We start from the raw sequence: 17,513 nt of genomic DNA on the forward strand, positions 1-17,513 counted from the left end.
TCAGCTCATTGTTAATGTTCCTCATAAAAAGGACAGGTTCACTTGCACTGAGGATTCTTTTGGGGTAAGAGCCATTGAATAGCCCTTCTTGGGGCCAGGCACAGTGGCTCACACCTGTAATCCCAGCACTTTGGGAGGCTGAGGCAGACAGATCACTTGAGGCCAGGAGTTCAAGACCAGCCTGGCCAACAAAGTGAAACCTCATCTCTACTAAAAATATAAAAATTAGCTGGGAATGGTGGTGAACGCCTGTAATCCCAGCTACTCTGGAGGCTGAGGCAGGAGAATAGCTTGAACCCAGGAAGCAGAGGTTCCAGTGAGCTGAGATCGCACCACTGCACTCCAGCCTGGGCAATAGAATGAGACTCTGTCTCAAAAAAAGAAAAAAGAACAACAAAAAAAAGCCCTTCTTGTACCTCAGTGTGAGAACTTTTCTGACTTAGGCCTTGTTGAACCTTTTTGGCATTCTCTCCTTCCTTCCCTTTGTTTTTCCAGATAAACCTGAGGTGTGTCTTTCTTTCTTTCCAGTGTATCAAATTCTGGGCCCAGACCAACACAAATGACACTTGTCCCTTTTGTCCAACTCTTAAATGACGGACCTGACTGGGGAGGAAGAAGAAGAGAAACTGATGTGAACAGGAAGCGCGGGTTCAAGATTTCTAAAACTCTATATTTATACAGTGACATATACTCATGCCATGTACATTTTTATTATATAGGTAATGTGTGTATAGAAAGTCTGTATTCCAATGTTCGTAAATGAAAGTATGTATATTATGCAGAAACAGTCTGTTCCCCCTCATCTTGCAATTCCTTTGGGGGATGCAGATTGTAGGGAAGATGATGTTTAGTTTGGCCTTGAAATTATGATATCCCTGCCCAGGGCTGTTTTCAAATACAATATAAAAACCACCTAGGAACCTGCTGTTGCTCTAAGGCCATTCTGCTTTGGTTTGGCTCAGCCTCTAGTCCATTTTCTTAAGGTTCATGTATGCAGATTTAAAGCCTGGTGCTCACCCACTGTCCAACCAGATGCCTTGCTTACCGAAAGCCTCCAGAAGCCTCAGTATTGTTTTAGCCACTCTACTCCAAATGGATAAAGTGAGACTCTCATTGAGGAAAAAAAAGTAACCCTAGTAGTTTGACTTCTTATTGAATATTTTACTGTGTTAACGCTCGTTATTTATACAGACATTAGGTTTACAGAATATTCTGTTTTACATCACCAAAATTCACAGTCCGAGAATAACAACATAACCAGGTCCCAATTCCTCCATGCACCCCACAAGCTTCTGTCCATCCTATTTTCTGGACAGAAATTAGCACAACCCACAGGTTTTTCCTGGGCCAAGCCTTCCTTTGCTGCCACTGGCTTGGCTTCTAATCATTAAGCTCTGACAGGCCAACATTGTGAAGTCCTCACCCTTTCCCATTCACTTCTGGTCTCCTAGTCTAGCTAATCCCCCTCCCCCTGAAGGTTAAGGCAGTTGGTTCACAACCAAGTTGTTTGGTGACCTTGGGTGAGCTCCAGACAGGCACTGGGGTGAGGAGATATCTGTGCAAAATTACTTGTAGAATGATCTTGGGATGCTGGATTTTAATTTTTGAAGCAAGAAAGTTAGCGGGGACATATTTCCTGTCCTGGGAAAAATGGAGACCAAAGTGATATTAAGAAAGTAGTTCGGATTTCAGATTTATAAATCACTTGCTCTGTGGGTAGCTATCAGGAACTAGATCATTTTCCACCTCTGCTTATTGTACTTCTTAATTTTAGGTTTTATACCTGGGAAAGCTGTGATTCTGTTAGAGCTTTGAATCTTTTCCTATCCTTTTATCTTTACTCCTACAGGGAATTTCCTCAGCTCCCTTCTCTTTTAGAATTAAACAAGTAAAAACTAAGAGTTAACTTTTTAAAAAAACTGACTCAAGGGAAAGGACATTATTATATTACCAATAGCTGATTTTTTTTTTCCATTCTGGGACCTAAAATGCTTGCAGGTACTAGCAGTACATGTCGGATAGCAAAGACTTTTCCTTTCAGACCCAACTAAATGATCTCCTCTCTGCTTTTGATACTCTTCTCCTTCTTTGTCTTTCCTCCTTGCCTGTCACCTCACAGATGGATTCTTTCTCATTTCTCTTGCCTCACTTGCCCAGGTTTATTGACTAGCGTCAGTTTAAGGAGCTGGACTTCCTGGGACCTCCTTGGCATCTTGTAGGGTGATTGGAGTGGCCTGAGTACTCAGCTCTTCAGAGGTCAGGTGACCCACTTTCTTTGGTTAATGAAATGTTACTGTCTCCAGGTTAGTAGCTGTCATGAACAGGAAAGGTGGCAAAATGGAAGACCAGTTCTGTTGTTCTTTTCGTTTAGGGGATTCGTTATCTTGTAATCTTAAGATTTCCTCTCCCCTCAACTTTACAGCAGCCTTAGGCCACCTGCCGTATTTTTCAGTATCCCCTGAAAATTTAGAAATTGGAAATGAGTGTAAAGCATATTGTTTCTTTTCCAAAATCCTTTGAAGCCAAAGGAGTAAAGAAAGAAAAAAGGAAGGGGTGAGGAGGGGGCTTAACGGCTTCCTGGAAAGCCCACTCTTGCAGGAGGATAAGTGTTTTGGAGAGTTGTGCATGAGAGCGAGCGCCTCAGTGTTACTCTTTCTTGTTCAGGATCAGTCCGAAAGCAACACAAGTGTTGGCCACCCCTGTTCTCCCTTCTCCCTCTGTCCACTGGCCTGCAATGATAAAAGACATGCAGACCAATGGGAAAGGCCCCAAATGCAGTGAGTGGAGAATGGGACATTCATTTTTCAGGAGGAGAATTTAAAAATAGAGATGTATAATACATATTTTTACAAGCAAGAAGCTGTTATTAAGACTTTTTTTACACTTAGAGTTTATAGTTTTGGGGCAGGAAGGAAGTAACTGTAAAAAGAAAAACAAGTGCAAGTTTTCTTTAAAAAAATAATAGGCTGATAGGACTTGCTATTGAAGGGGTTGAGTTTTATGCCCTGGAAAGGGCTGGGAAAAAGCCAGTTTTTCCCAACATGGGTAGAAATTATAAAGCAGATTGTGGCATTTTCACTTCATGGTAGCAGTTCTGGAAGTTTATTTACACAGTAAGTTCCGAGCTAGAAGTAGACAGTCTCCAGTCTTCCTGTCAGACTCTGTAGTTATGGGGTGTTCCCAGTCAGCCAAAGCAGCACCAAGTGCAGTGGGAATGAAGAGAACCCAGATAAAAAACTGACTCAGTATTCTTGTTTTATTGGTTTATGGCTTGTGGGCAGCTAGCTGAGACCAGGAACACCAGAGGCCCTCCTTGTATTTCCCTCTCCCTTATCAGGTAATTCCACACTTGGCAGGTCGCATACCTGGAAGCAGCATGTTGACCAGATAGGAGTAGGATGCAGTGGGTATACCAGGAAAACCCAGCTCTTCCCACTAACACTGGTACCGTAGTTTACTCTGCTAGAACTGATAGGGAGGTAATGAACTTGGTCCCCACTACCTAGCCCAAGAACCAGCCTGGGTACCCATATACCATTAGGAGCAGGGAGGGGAGAGCAGGATAGGGGAAAAAGATGGCCCTCATCAAGGAGCTCTTGTGGTGGAGGATATAAGGAAGCCCTGAGGCTGCCATTCTTTCTCCAGGCAGCCTTGATACTGAAGGCAATGATGTTAGAGCCATAAAGCACTGTATTTCTCATACTCTTGGTATAATACTAGTGCCACTGTGTGATGCTTTAGTCAAATAAATGGAGGGGCCATTAGAGAGGGTAGGAAGGCAATGAAACCACTCTGAATTATGTAAAGATCTTGCTACTTTTTATGGCCTAATAGGAAGAAATCCAGGCAGGGGTTATAGGGCATCAGCTGTTGAATGAATCTTCAACATTATGCTTTTAAGGATTACGTAGAAGAGGTCTCCTACCTATTCCTTTTAGCACCTTGGCTGCAAAGCTCCAGAGGAAGATTTGGGGGAAAGAGTGAGCCTGTGACCAGGAAGACAGAGCCCAGCCCTGCTATAGTCCAGTTGCTCTCCCACAGGGCACCTGGAGCTTAGGGGGTTAGGATATTTCAGTGCTACCTATCATATGTAGAATAAAGGGTGGTTCAGATAGAGACAAGTGAAATTAATATGGCAGAAATTCATGTGTTAAGTGGAACTTCTTAGTGGGCACTTCATTTAAGAGAGCTAAAAAAGAGCTCTTTGGCTAGATAAGCCCTTCCCATCTCACTTTTGGTCAGGCTGCAACCACAGAAAAGAAAACATTGAAAACAACACCCATCTTATGAGATGAGATGCTATCTTGGAGATGAGGTCTAAAACTAGGACTGGTGAGTGGTTGTGTTTCTGCCTTTCCTAGCTTTGATCCCACTATTCCCTGTCTTTGTACTCCCTCTCCTCCTCTTTCCAACCGCCCCCATTTGTATAAATATTCAATCTAGTTTTTTTTTTTTAAATTCAAGAGGCAATCTTTGCACCAATGTTAGGCTTGTTTATACAGTCCCTGTCTCTAAAGCAAATAGCAAACTGTGCATCCTCTCCTACTGACTTTGGCCAGCAGGGAAACAAGCTTGGTCTCTTCTCTGCCAGGGTACCACAGGAATACACGCCAGGGTAACCTGCGTGTGATGCCAGTACTTCTGAAACTAAGAACAGAAGAATACTTTGGGTTGGAGAATTTAAAGGAATGGTGGACAAAGGTTCAGGGCTGAAGTTTCAAGCAGCAGAATTTCCCGACTTAAATTTGAGGTGACCAAGAGTATTCCCGCCAGCAGAGTGCTTCTTTCTTCTCTTTGCTGTTTCCTACAGGTACAGTCCCTGGAACCCACCTTGCCAGCCTTTTCCTTCTTCTCCATCAAGGCAGAGGCATTTGGTGGGTGGGGAGGGTCCTGAGGTGCTCTGGCCACAGTTGCCATCTGTGTCTCCTACTTGTGACCAAAGTGAACCACGGAGGTGTGGTCCAGGGGAATCTCTATCTTCTGCCCATGGGCCTCCTCACTTCAGCAGGGAGATGTCATCAGCAAAGTCATCATGCTGCTGGCGCAGGCAGCGGAGGCAGCGCCACTGACACACCATGAGGCAGAGTGGCAGCATGAAGAGGGCGCAGATGGCAGCCATGACATAGGCTATGGTCATGAGGGTTGACTCGTCTGTCTGTGGAATGTTGTAGCCACAGTCTTCCATGTCCGAGGTGACAAAAGGGCCTTCCACCGCTGCTGTCCTGAACTCATCGTGCACTGGGGAGAAGGCAAATGTGAATGGACAGTTCTCATTGTCATAGAGCAGTTTGGGTTATATAATAAAAAGAACTTCCTGATAGTGAGGCCTTGAAATTAGCCCATGCAGAAGCTATCTAATCTCCTTCCCAGGAGATACTTAGGAGCAGGCCGGGAAGCCAGCACCAGGTAGAGGCCTGTCTCCCCTCCCAAGTCACTGGGAGCAGCAGCCCTTCCCTGTATACCCAGCCGGTAGGAGTGATAACTAAAAGTCAGTACTGAGTTGACCAAAAGCCACCCCCTTGACCAAAAGCCACACCTAGTAAACTTAACTTTCTGCTGCTGAAATCCAACTACAAAACCCTGCCACCTTTCTGAAGTAGCATTCAGCCTCACCATGTGGCAGCTGACAGGGTCACTGTAGACTCAGTCTGCTACCCTTGCATCAAGAGCTTCCCAAGGTACCCAGGTAGCTCTTGCTGCTCTGGGTTTCCAACAGAGGTTACCAATCCAGGCAGTGGTCATTATGGCAGGCAGTACAAAAAAAAGACGAGCATTGACACTAGCTTTTGCACAATTGTTGACTTGGGTTTGAGGCAACTGTTACTACCCTCCCCTAAACTGACAGGGCCCAGGTATACTAACTGTTGTTTGACAAGGAAAATATGGAGAGTCTGACCCCAAACCCTCAGCCCTGGCACTCTCACCATGGCAAGCGCTGACAGCAAAGCCAATTCGTTTTCGGGCCCGATCAAAGACAACGTAGAAGCCCTCCATGATAACAGCTCCCATAACAGTGCCCGTGGATGACTGTGAGATGGCAAACTTGTAACAGTCGTCTTGGGACGTGGCCACATCTTCCACTGGCCGCAGGTATTGCTAGGGGTAAGCAATCACAGGGTGAGTGTCTTCCTCACTCTCCTTCACCCCATCTCTGCCTTCTAGGCATCTATGCCCTTCCCTTTACCATCCCTGAGCTCTAACGGGTTTTCTAAGACCCCTTTACTGCTGGACACTACTCATCTGTTCTGTCTTCCAAGTTTTGGCAAGCCATACCTGCTCACTGTCTCCCAGTGCGTGCTTTTAAGAGAGATCCCCCTGACTCAGGCTGGGACATACCTGCGGAAGGATGGTGATGCGGAAGGACTGGTTGGTAACCTCACCCATTAGGTAGAGTGAGATGACTGGGAAAATGTTCCAAGGGGTGGTGCCTGCTTGCCAGCACACCAGCTGCTCTCCTAGCCAGAAACCATCAGGGAACTTCTCCGTCTGTGTTGGCAAGAAGGGGTAACAATGAGGAAAAGCCTCTTTACCATCTCGCACCTCCCATGTTCAGATACATTAACTGGGCCCTTCATTTGCTTTTCCAGTGAAATATCCAAAGTGGGGAGGGGTAAACCAACCAGAGGATTATAGGAAGAGAGTGGGAGTGCGATGTCAAACTTTTGTACCGGGGGATTGTGTGATGAGCAAAGTGACAGCCATAAAGGGGAAGCGTTTTGTTTTTTTTGAAACAGAGTCTCACTCTGTTGCCCAGGCTGGAGTGCAGTGGCACGATCATGGCTCACTGCAACCTCCACCTCCTGAGTTAGGTGATTCTCCTGTCTCAGCCCCCCGAGTAGCTAGGATTACAGGTGATTACACCCAGCTAATTTTTGTACTTTCAGTAGAGATGGGATTTCACCATGTTGGTCAGGCTGGTCTTGAACTCCTGACCTAGTGATCTGCCCACCTTGGCCTCCCAAAGTGCTGGGATTACAGGCGTGAGCCACCACGCCTGACTAGGGGAAAAGTGTTTTAAGAGCTCTGAGTTAGAAGGGTCTAAGTGCAGACATCTTGGCTACTGCTGAAGAATGTGACTCTTACCGCCTCCCTCTGACACTGTACCATCTCTTTTACCCCCATCCTTAGTCCACTCACGGAGGAGGCTGCCTTGATGGATTTGACTGCAGCTTCAAACACTTTCTTGGGCAAACGAAGGTTGGTGGTGCCACTGTCCACAATGCTCTTGTCATAGTTGTACTAAGAGGGAAAAGAGAGAGTTAGAAGAGTCAAAAGGTTTTTGATGCTGGGCTCTGGGCAGTAGGGGGTTACTGCTGGGGCCCCGGCTGTGTTGGCATCTTGGCTTTGGCACCTCCTAAATGTACCTGCTTGGACAAGTTAACCTCTGTGCCTCAGTTTCTTCATCTCTAAAGTGAGGATAAAAATAGCACTTACTTAAAAGGGTTATTGTAAGGATTAAATAAATCAGCAATTTAAAGCACTTAGAATCATGCCCAGCAGATAGAAGGCACTTGGTAGATGTTTATTCTTGTTATCTTGGGTGGGCAGGCAGTCTCCAAACTTGAAAATAAAAATACCTTGTGTAGTGCTTTTAACTTTTTCTTTTTCTTTTTTTTGAGACGGAGTCTCGCTCTGTCACCCAGGCTGGAGTGCAGTGGCGCAATCTCGGCTCACTGCAAGCTCCGCCTCCCGGGTTCACACCATTCTCCTGCCTCAGCCTCTCCGAGTAGCTGGGACTACAGGCGCCCACCACCACGCCCGGCTAATTTTTTGTATTTTTTTTAGTAGAGACGGGGTTTCACCGTGGTCTCGATCTTCTGACCTCGTGACCTCGTGATCCGGCCGCCTCGGCCTCCCAAAGTGCTGGGATTACAAGCGTGAGCCACCGCGCCTGGCCCAACTTTTTCTTTTTCTTTTTTTTGTGTAGCTGTGTCACCCAGGCTGGAGTACAGTGGCGTGATCTTGGCTCACTCTAACCTCTGCCTCCTGGGTTCAAACCATTTTGCCTCAGCCTCCCAAGTAGCTGGGACTACAGGCGCCTGCCACCACGCCTGGCTATTTTTAGTAGAAATGGGGTTTCACCATGTTGACCAGGCTGGTCTCAAATTCCTGACCTCAAATGATCTGCCTCCGCCTTGGCCTCCCAAAGTGCTGGGATTACAGCCACGCCCGGCTGCTTTTAACTTTTCTTAGTACATTTATATCTATTCTAATTTAACATACATAAAAATCTAGGGAAGGAAGACATAAATGATTTAGTTACCTTTTATTGAGTACTGCCAACCACAGAGATAAACACTTTACACATTATCTCTGATATTCTGAGAAAGTTGTTTTTACCTGTTTTGCAGATAAGGAAACTGAAACACAGAATAGTAACTGGCCTAAAGGTACAAAGCTAGTAGAAATCAGAGCTAGATTCAGATCTGGGTCTTCCGGACTCCAAAGACAAGACTCTTCATTCTGTCACCCTGTCTCACAAAAGACTTGCCCACGGCTATGAAGCAAGGCAGTGACTAGAGTCCAGACATCAGAACTAGTTGCATGTTTTTTTTTTTTCACTACCAGTCCCTAGGCCCCAAACCTCAGATCCTGCTGTGTGACCATTAAGCCCCTGACTGTTCTAGGCTCAACTTCCAGCCCTTTCTGCAGGTCCTATTACCTCTGCCTCATCTTCCCAACATCATAACCAGAGACTTCCTTCACATTGTACTGCCTACCCACTTACGTTCCCTGGGTCTCCCTTGGTTTTATTACCTCCTTGCAGTCCATTTTCAGATCCTGTCCATTGATCTCCACCCGCACAATGATCACCTCGTAATACCACTCCCGCCGGATGGGTGTATACCAGAGACTGCCTGTGTACAGCGAGTGGTCGATACCTCCAATGATCTAGGGAAAAAAAGAGACAGGTACCCGTGTCCTGGCACAGAAGGAGAGTGAGTCCCCCAAGGACCAAGCAATAAGATCCATGATTTCTTGGGGTGGCAAGGTCTTCTACAGGCTACCTTTTTCATCTTCCTGCTTCTAAATAAATCATGCCCAAAGTGATTTCTAGTTTCTTAAATGTGTTCAGGAGAAAAGGCTTTCCAGGATTTTTAATTATTTGTTTCAGAATCATACAGCCCTTGATATAAAGTTATTTAAATCTAAACTGCCACAATAAATGTTGAATGAATGGTTGTTTATATTATAAGTTTTATTTTCTCTGCCTATTGGAGAACCATTCACCATTGTTCTAATTAATTAATAAATAGACAAACTTCTTATATCTCTGCCTTCTGACCATCAAACTGAATAATTTTAATTCAACAGGTCTTATTTTCATTTCCTTTGAAATTTTCCTAATTGCCTTCCTTTCCAAGTTTACCATAGGTGCCTTGATTCCTTTCTGGAATAACGCAAAGAAGAAAAGAATGGAAAAATAAAGTGAGGGTAGGGAATATAAAGAGGTTCCTCCTGATTCTAAGTATCGGAGCCAAAACTGTGGTGTAGCTTTCAGGGAGTGGGGAGGATGACACCCATCTCTCCCTCAATGCCAGGACCTCCCTTCTCTGAGCACCTACTCACCATGCTCCCTCCGACAGAGGCCAGCACTTCAGACTGGTTGAGGGGGAAGCCAGCACCACAAAGCTGCAGGGAGAAGAGGTTGGGAACGTGGGTCTGCTTTACCAGAGAGTCGAAGAAAGGCTCCAGGGAGTCGTCAGGCTTTGGCAGAAAGAGACAAGGAGTGAGTCCTCATACGGACCTAAAGACAGAGGCCAGCTTCCTGTCTAAACTGGAAGGCAAATTTGAAGGCTTGGGGGATGCTCCTTGGGAAAGACCATCTTAAGGCACTGAGATTTGGCAGAGGAAGGGTTAGCAGGAGCCCTGGCAATGCAAACAGGACAGTATTGATGGGTTCACAGATTCATAGATCTTTTTTTTTTTTTTTTTTTTTTGAGACAGAGTATTGCTCTTGTTGCCCAAGCTGGAGTGCAATGGCGCGATCTCCGCTCACTGCAACCTTCACCTCCTGGGTTCAAGTGATTCTCGTGCCTCAGCCTCCTGAGTAGCTGGGATTACAGGCATGCACCAACATGCCCGGCTAATTTCTGTGTTTTCAGTAGAGATGGGGTTTCACCATGTTGGTCAGGCTGGTCTTGAACTTCTGACCTCAGGTGATCCGCTCGCCTCGGCCTCCCAAAGTGCTGGGATTACAGGCGTGAGCCACCACGCCTGGCCAGGTTCATATATCTTTGATCCCCCTATGCCTAACCAGCTTCAGATTTATGGGGGCCTTTATTAAAGATCTTAGAGTGGCCGGGCGCAGTGGCTCATGCCTGTGATCCAGCACTTGGGAAGGCTGAGGTGAGCGGATCACCTGCGGTCAGGAGTTCGAGACCAGCCTGGCTAACATGATGAAACCCCATTTCTACTAAAAATAGAAAAAATTAGCTGGGCGTCATGGTGGGCACCTATAATCCCAGCTACTCGGGAGGCTGAGGCAGGAAAATCGCTTGAACCCAGGAGGCGGAGGTTGCAGTGAGCCGAGATTGCGCCATTGCACTCCAGCTTGGGCAACAAGAGTGAAACTCCGTCTCAAAAAAAAAAAAAAAAAAAAAAAAAAGATCTTAAGAGTACATAGAAACCACAGCCTATTCTTGTACCTATCACAGCTTCTGTTACTATGGTTCTGCCCTCTATAGGGCTAAAATTTAGACTGCCACCCTATACCCCTGTTAAATAATCCTTAAACTGATTGTTGCCCTCCTTCCACTAATTCCCCTTCTCTCTCCTAATTCCTTCTCTGTGTAGTGTGCCATGTGTGCAGTGTGCATACAGTGTGTAGGGCCAAGCCCTGTTCCTCTCACCCTGGCAATCTCAGCATAGGCCAGCCCCAGGATGCCTTCCCAGTTGGAGCCGTTGATGAAGAACTTGTCTGATTCAGTGATGGCAGCAATGTTGGCACGCACAGTGACGTTGGGGCCATGGGGGATGCTTACCAGGTCGGTGCCCAGCTCCCCTTCCCACTTGCCCTGGGTGTAGGGCACATACACACCCTTCCGGAGGTCCCGGTATGTGCTGGACCTGGGGAAAGAAGGCAGAGATCTGTGGATGCATAACCACAACTGGTATAAGGATCTAAGTTAAACCTACTCCCAAACGCCACCTCATCTCATCTCAGGGGAATCCTAGAGTCTGCTTTCAGGTGCTCAGCAAAACATCCCTAGACTCATCACCCAGAGCAGAGTGTAAAGTGGGCTTGCGAATAGATGAAGGGAACCATTGCTGAGACTCGCTCTCCTATCTCTATTGCTCATATTCCTAGATCTTGAGCTCAGGCCCTGTAAAGAACAAGCCTGGGCTTTGTGCATTGTGCCTGCTGCTGCTGCTGCTGCAGGGACAGCTAGCAGGCATCTCTTCCGCCCTCTGGCTCCGTCAAGCTCCCAGAGAAAAGGAACCATTGACTCTCTTACTGCCTTGGAACCTAGTGGTACCATCCGAGTGGTAGAGAAAGTGCCAGGCAGGGTGAATGTGGAACCTCTACAGCAAGTTCTAGAGAAGGGGTTTGCAGAAGCATCTCAGAAAAGCAGGTTGGTATTACATACCACTTCTGTGAAACGTGTTCAACATGTGGCAGCCCCACCTGTGTTTAATCACACCACTAACCAGGGCTTCTGTGTGTGGTGGGGGCAGTGATGGAACTAGGACGAGGAGCTGGTGAATGCCCTTTCATCGATCCTACCTGCACCCTCCTCCCTGACTGCTTCTTTTAGATTGGGACATTAGAGGAAACGGAAGGTGGGTTTTGCAGCTGCCTACAAGTCCAAGGATAGGATTTAAGCCTCTACTCACGTTTGCACACACAGATGTCTCAGACATTGGTGTCCTCTCATCCCTTCCTCTTCCTGCTTTTATGCTAAGGAGGCTTCCAGATTATCCCTCACTGCCTCTTAAAGCCCACTTCAACCCCCCTTTCACCAGTCCCCACTTTCACCAGTCCTCTTCAACCCCCCTTTCACCAGTCCCCCACTTTCACCAGTTCTCTTCAACCCCCCTTTCACCAGTAAGCAGAATCCAACTGGTGGCACCCTGGGTGGTGCATGGAGGAGATATTTCAGCTTTCAGTTCCCTGATACTGGTCTAGGCAGAGGGGTTTGTGGAAGACCCTTTCTTTCATGTCCTTGGACTATGCAAAGCCACCTAGAGTGGCCCCTGGGTAAGAACACAGCAAGGGGAGCTATCACTGAGGCCTGTTCAGCTTAGACTTAGCTGGTGTTGTCAGGGAACTGAGAGACACTGAGGGGATGTGGGGTTTTCGTCTCCCCATTCAGGCAGAGAAAATGAGCCTCCTGAGATTGTTCTGTGAGCTATGGGCTCTTCTTCCTTTCCCTCCCGCAGGAGGCTGCCCTGTCTCAGTAGTGAAGCACTTCCTGGCCACCTCTCAATTCACCCTTTCCCATGGTATAGCTCCTCTCACCACGCACTTCACCCTGTCTCTCCTGGTCACTGTCTTTTTTTCGCCCTTCCCCTTCCCTGCCAAGAAGAAAATCTGAGGATCGACTCTTTGTACCCCTCCCCTGACCCTTCTTGGCCCTGGATCCTTGGAAAAGGTACCTCCCCCGGGCTCTCCCCAGGACTCACAGCTGCCTCTGGTAGTAGCGATGCAGGAAGGGGTGGGGGGCAGCACCCACTGCAAAGTTACTGCTGCCTGTATCCACCAGGATGTTGAGCTGTCAGAGAAAGGGGAGAGAAAAGACGGTATAGACAGGAGGCTTCGGTCACACCACCTTTATTATCCCTCACGCCCCAGCCACAGTCTGCCCCTTAGAATGTCCAGAGTGAAGCTCCACGATGCAGGACTGGTCCAGGCTGGCACCTGTTACCACCACGACCACAGACAGGACCTGGGGTCCTGTGGTGCTGCAGGGGCCAAAGGAACACTTCCCCTGCGCCCTCTGAAGGTCTGCTGAAAAACCAACTGAAAAAAGGCAGATTAGTAGAAGAACTAACATGCAAGGGAGTCAAAAAATATAGGAAGTCAAAGAAATAGCCAGATGGTTGATGATTTTATACCATCTTGAGGTTACAGAAAGAATGGGAGCTTGAGCAAGGTGCAGTGGCTTACCCCTGTAATCCCAGCACTTTGGGAGACTGAGGCAGGTGGATCATCTGCCTCATGTTGGTCAGGCTGGTCTTGAACTTCTGACCTCAGGTGATCCGCTTGCCTCGGCCTCCCAAAGTGCTGGGATTACAGACATGAGCCCTCTGAAGTTTGAGACCAGCTTGGCCAACATGGCGAAACTCTGTCTCTACTAAAAATACAAAAATTAGCTGGGTGTGGTGGCACATGCCTGTAGTCCCAGCTAATCAGGAGGTTGAGGCACGAGACTCACTTGACCCAGGGAGGTTTAGGTTGCAGTGAGCTGAGACCATGCCACTGCACTCCAGCCTGGGTGACAGAGTGAGACCCTGTCTCAAAACAAAAAGAGGGGGGACTTGGACTTTGGCAAAAATAGTTATGGGAGGGATAAGAGGAGGCCAGGCCAGTAAAAGTGGTCTTTTTATATGAATGAAACCTCACAGGTAACACCCCTCAGAGAGAACAGGTAATGTATGTGTCTTTCAGACCTTTAAACATGTCAGACTCTCAGTTAATCTTTCCTAGATTTGGACCAGGGAGGGCCTCAGAGAAAGCCAGGTGGCATCAATGCAGATTCTCTGCAGATGCAAATCTCCTCAAAAGCCAGCTTTGCAGGGCCAGTTCTGTGTGCTGGCCCTCTGACAGCCGACTCAAAATATGTCAAAGTAGTATATTCTGGGGTAAAATATCTTGGTTTCCTTTGGCACCCTCAACATGGCCTTAGAAATGCTGTGTCTGAGGCCAGCACAGTGGCTTGTGCCTGTAATCCCAACACTTTGGGAGGCTAAGGCGGGTGGATCACTTGAGGTCAGGAGTTAAAGACCAGCCTGGTGAACATAGTGGAATCCCATCTCTACTAAAATACAAAGATTAGCTGGGTATGGTGATGCACGCCTATAATCCCAGCTACTTGGGAGGTTGAGGCAAGAGAATCACTTGAACCCAGGAGGCGGAGGTTGCAGTGAGCTGAAATTACACCACTGCACTCCGGCCTGGGTGAGAGCAAGACTCCGTCTCAAAAAAAAAAAAAAGAAATGCTGTGTCTGCTTCAGTCTATGGAGTCATAACATTTTGCACGTCATCTCAGAGCTATGTGGTGTGTGTGCTGTCTCTGTTCCCACATCTCTCTCCCGTCACATCGCCCCTGCTCACTGTGTACCTGACTGATTTGTCTTCAGAGCCCCCTGCTCCTTTTCTGTTCTCCCAGGAAGCAGTCTGGCTTATCCCCTCCAGCCCAGAGAAGACCTATTCTAGGAGCTGTACTGGTGAGGGGACCTGTGGGGACCAGGATGGCACATCAGTGTCCATGCATGTGGTTCTGTCCCTGCCACCAGAATGTGGCTCCCCTTCTGTCTTAGAGGTGACACAGACCTAGGAATCCTACTGTCAGAAATAGTGGGGAGCCAGGAGCCCCATGAAATGTCCTGATGAAAACACATCTTGTCAGGGCCCTGGATTTGGCTAAGTGAAGATGGACAAGTGTCTTCTTGGTGTTCCCTTCTGTCCAGCTCTTTCTAGCATCACTTCTTTTTTTTTGAGACGGAGTTTCGCTCTTGTTACCCAGGCTGGAGTGCAATGGTGTGATCTTGGCTCACTGCAACCTCCGCCTCCTGGGTTCAAGTGATTCTCCTGTCTCAGCCTCCTGAGTAGCTGGGATTACAAGTGTGCACTACCACGCAGGGCTAATTTTTGTATTTTTAGTAGAGATAAGGTTTCACCACGTTGGCCAGGCTGGTCTCGAATTCCTGACCTCAGGTTATCCACCTGCCTTGGCCTCCCAAAGTGCTGAGGCGTGAGCTACCATGCCCGGCCTCTAGCATCACTTCTACTTGGCCCTTTCTTCCTCCTTTGATGGCCTGACCCCACCTTCAGTCAGACCAGAGCCATTTTTTGAAAGTCTACTATATCCTCACAGGCAAAAAAAGGAAAGTCCCCACCCTCAGAAAAATGGTAATTTGTAAGTTGCATCTCGCTGACTTTCCATCACCTCAGCTTCTCCCCTGCCCCAGGGGCCTTCATTTCTTATCTTCTCTCCTCAGTCCAGTGAAATCAACTGACCTCAGTTTTGGTGCAGGCTCTGACCTTGTCACCTTGAGCAGATCACTGTGCTTCTCTGGACTTCAGTTTCGTCCTCTCTGCCAGATCCTCTCTGGCTCCTTCCTGCTCTCCGTGGTGCCTCTGTGGCTGTGCTGACTGTGCCCTCCCCCAGTGCCTGCTTAGACTTCCTGGCCTCCTCACATCCCCAAAGACTCCTCTGACAATCTCCCGGCCCTCAGACCTTGTCTCCTCCCTCCTTCCCAGCCCCCCACTCCTGGTCTGGTTTCCATTCCCCTCCCTGCCCCTCTTCCCCTACCTCTACCCGTGGTCTCTCTCCCCGGTCTCTGGGCAGCCACCAGCTCCAGATGCTGTGCTTTCAGAGAAAATCAATAGAGCCGGGAGGCTCAGCAGTTCAGATGAAATCAACCAGGTTAATGATTAAGAAGTCTTCCTCACCCACCCTCTCCCCAGGAACCCTCTTCCCCATTCTCAGGACTCAGCTCCCAGCATGGGGGGCTGGCCTAATATTACAGGGCTCCCTGCTATCACTGGACCCCAAAGAAAGAGGATCTCCTCCACAAGTCTCTGTGGCCTGTGCAACGGAGGAAACATCCGGCCAGTTCTAGGCAAATATGGCTACTGCTTTACACTGGAGTGGAGCTTTGACCTGGGGGCTCCTGCTGTCCCTGCCCCTCCCAGCCTCCCCCTTCCTCTCCTGCAAGGCGGGAGGGAGCTCTCTGCAGGGTACTCCCACCCCAGCCGGGAGGCCCTAGGCGCTCTTGCTGTCCTTCCAGCCCCAGCCTTTCCCACTTCCACCTCAAAGGGGGCCAGGCTGAGCCCAGGAAGGAACGTCCTCGTCCACTCCCATCCCTCTCACCCACCCCAATACCACGATTTCAGGTCCCCACTGCTCTCTGCCTCCCCTCTCCGCCTTCCACAAAAAAAAGAAAACCAGAATAAACAGCTGGGCTTCTCCCCCAAGCAAATGTCGAACTGTCTGCCCTCTGCGGTGTGCTCCAGCCGAGAGAAGTAATTCTGGTCCTGCCCTTCAATGCTTCTAATCGGAGCCCTGGCCAGTCCCGGCAGCCTTTTGCCCACCCCTTCTCCATTCCAAGCAGGGGGGTGGGGGGGGCTCTTACAGGACGGGCCCGAGGCAAGGCTGAGGCACTGCTCGCTCATTATAAAACAGGGCAGTTCAGGGCCGCCTGAGCAAAGGCAGCAGTGGAGGGGCTGCAGCCGCCGAACCCCAGCAGCCGGGTTCCCCTCTCGGGTCACTGAACGGGGCCAGGGGATGGGACTGCCCTCATCTCCACAGCCAACCACACCAAGCTGCCTGCGGCTGCCCCTCCCAGGCTCCGCACGAGCTGCCGCCACCTGTGCTGGGGAGCCAATTCCCTCCTCCCTTACCAGGCACCCACCTCTTCCTTAGCCCTTTTCCCTCACAGAGATACAGCCACCCCATCCTGGCCCCATCTCCACCAAATTTGAATTCTTCCTGTTAACATTTACAGATGCTCATCTCTTCGTTAAAAAAAAACAAAACAAAAAACTTCCTTAATCTCACATCCGCCTCCAGCTCCCCTCTCTCCTCTCCCTTCACAACCAAAGCGCTCAGCCAGGCTGTCTCCATTTCTTCACCTCCCACGCATTCCTCAACCCATTCTAAAACTGGGTTTCGCCTCCATTCTTCCACTATAAAACAGCCCTTACTACAGTTACCGGTGATTTCACGTCACCAAACACTGAAGGTATTTTTCAAGTCAGCCTTCATCTTCTCAGGTCCTGTGTTCTCTGTCTTCTTGGCAGGCTCCTTTCTCACGGCTTGAGCTTTGGCCCTCTTCCTCTCTAACGACCCTCTCCCACTAAGCCATCTACGTAGATCCTGATGATGTCTAAGCTCTAAACTCCAGCTTTTTCCTCTCCTTTGAGCTCCCGATGCATGCATCCAAGTGCCTCAAAGATACCTCAAGGGCTGGGTGCAGGGGCTGACACTTGTAATCCCAGCACTTTGGGAGGCCAAGGCAAGAGGATCACTTGAGGCCAGGAGTTCAAGACCAGCCTGGGCAACATAGTGAGACACCCCCACACACACCCCCACGTCTACAAACAAAATTTTTAAAATTAGCCAGGCATGGTGATGGGCACCAGTGGTCCCTGCTACTGGGGAGGCTGAGGTGGAAGGATCGCTTGAGCCCAGGAGTTTGAGGTTGCAGTGAACCATGATTGTGCCACTGCACTCCAGCCTGGGTGACAGAACAAGACGGTCTCAAAAAAAAAAAAAAAAGTCAAATTCAGGATGTCCCAAGCTGACCCAACAGAGTCCTGCCCATCTGATGGCTGCCTTCCAGTG

The 17,513-nt window shown here is 48.6% G+C and overlaps 2 protein-coding genes across 12 annotated transcripts in view; one reads left to right on the forward strand and one right to left on the reverse strand.

Moving 5' to 3' along the window:
• RNF214 (ring finger protein 214) overlaps window positions 1-1,131 on the forward strand; it is a 58,994-nt gene extending 57,863 nt beyond the window's left edge. For all 4 annotated transcript variants that reach the window (XM_055273273.2, XM_055273274.2, XM_055273275.2 and 1 more), the window contains one exon: window positions 529-1,131. In XM_055273273.2, coding sequence (XP_055129248.1) covers window positions 529-594 — 66 coding nt within the window. In that variant the 3' untranslated portion in view covers window positions 595-1,131. The remainder of the gene's footprint in view (window positions 1-528) is intronic.
• A 9-nt stretch (window positions 1,132-1,140) lies between these two features.
• BACE1 (beta-secretase 1) overlaps window positions 1,141-17,513 on the reverse strand; it is a 31,072-nt gene continuing 14,699 nt past the window's right edge. Inside the window, exons 1-9 of one of the 8 annotated variants that reach the window (XM_063635544.1) lie at window positions 15,480-16,289; window positions 12,628-12,716; window positions 10,854-11,070; window positions 9,571-9,708; window positions 8,758-8,892; window positions 7,138-7,239; window positions 6,337-6,486; window positions 5,925-6,096; window positions 3,239-5,238 (exon numbers count right to left, since the gene is read on the reverse strand). In XM_063635544.1, the coding sequence (XP_063491614.1) occupies window positions 4,997-5,238; window positions 5,925-6,096; window positions 6,337-6,486; window positions 7,138-7,239; window positions 8,758-8,892; window positions 9,571-9,573 (804 nt within the window). In that variant the 5' untranslated portion in view covers window positions 9,574-9,708; window positions 10,854-11,070; window positions 12,628-12,716; window positions 15,480-16,289 and the 3' untranslated portion in view covers window positions 3,239-4,996. Of the gene's footprint in view, window positions 5,239-5,924; window positions 6,097-6,336; window positions 6,487-7,137; window positions 7,240-8,757; window positions 8,893-9,570; window positions 9,709-10,853; window positions 11,072-11,220; window positions 11,603-12,627; window positions 12,717-15,184; window positions 15,448-15,479; window positions 16,290-17,513 lie in introns of those variants that run through there. The other 7 variants (XM_063635545.1, XM_055273279.2, XM_055273278.2 and 4 more) reach the window with 7 other exon arrangements.

Source organism: Symphalangus syndactylus, chromosome 3 (genome assembly GCF_028878055.3).
Source record: "Symphalangus syndactylus isolate Jambi chromosome 3, NHGRI_mSymSyn1-v2.1_pri, whole genome shotgun sequence".
NCBI classification, from domain to species: Eukaryota; Metazoa; Chordata; class Mammalia; order Primates; family Hylobatidae; genus Symphalangus; species Symphalangus syndactylus.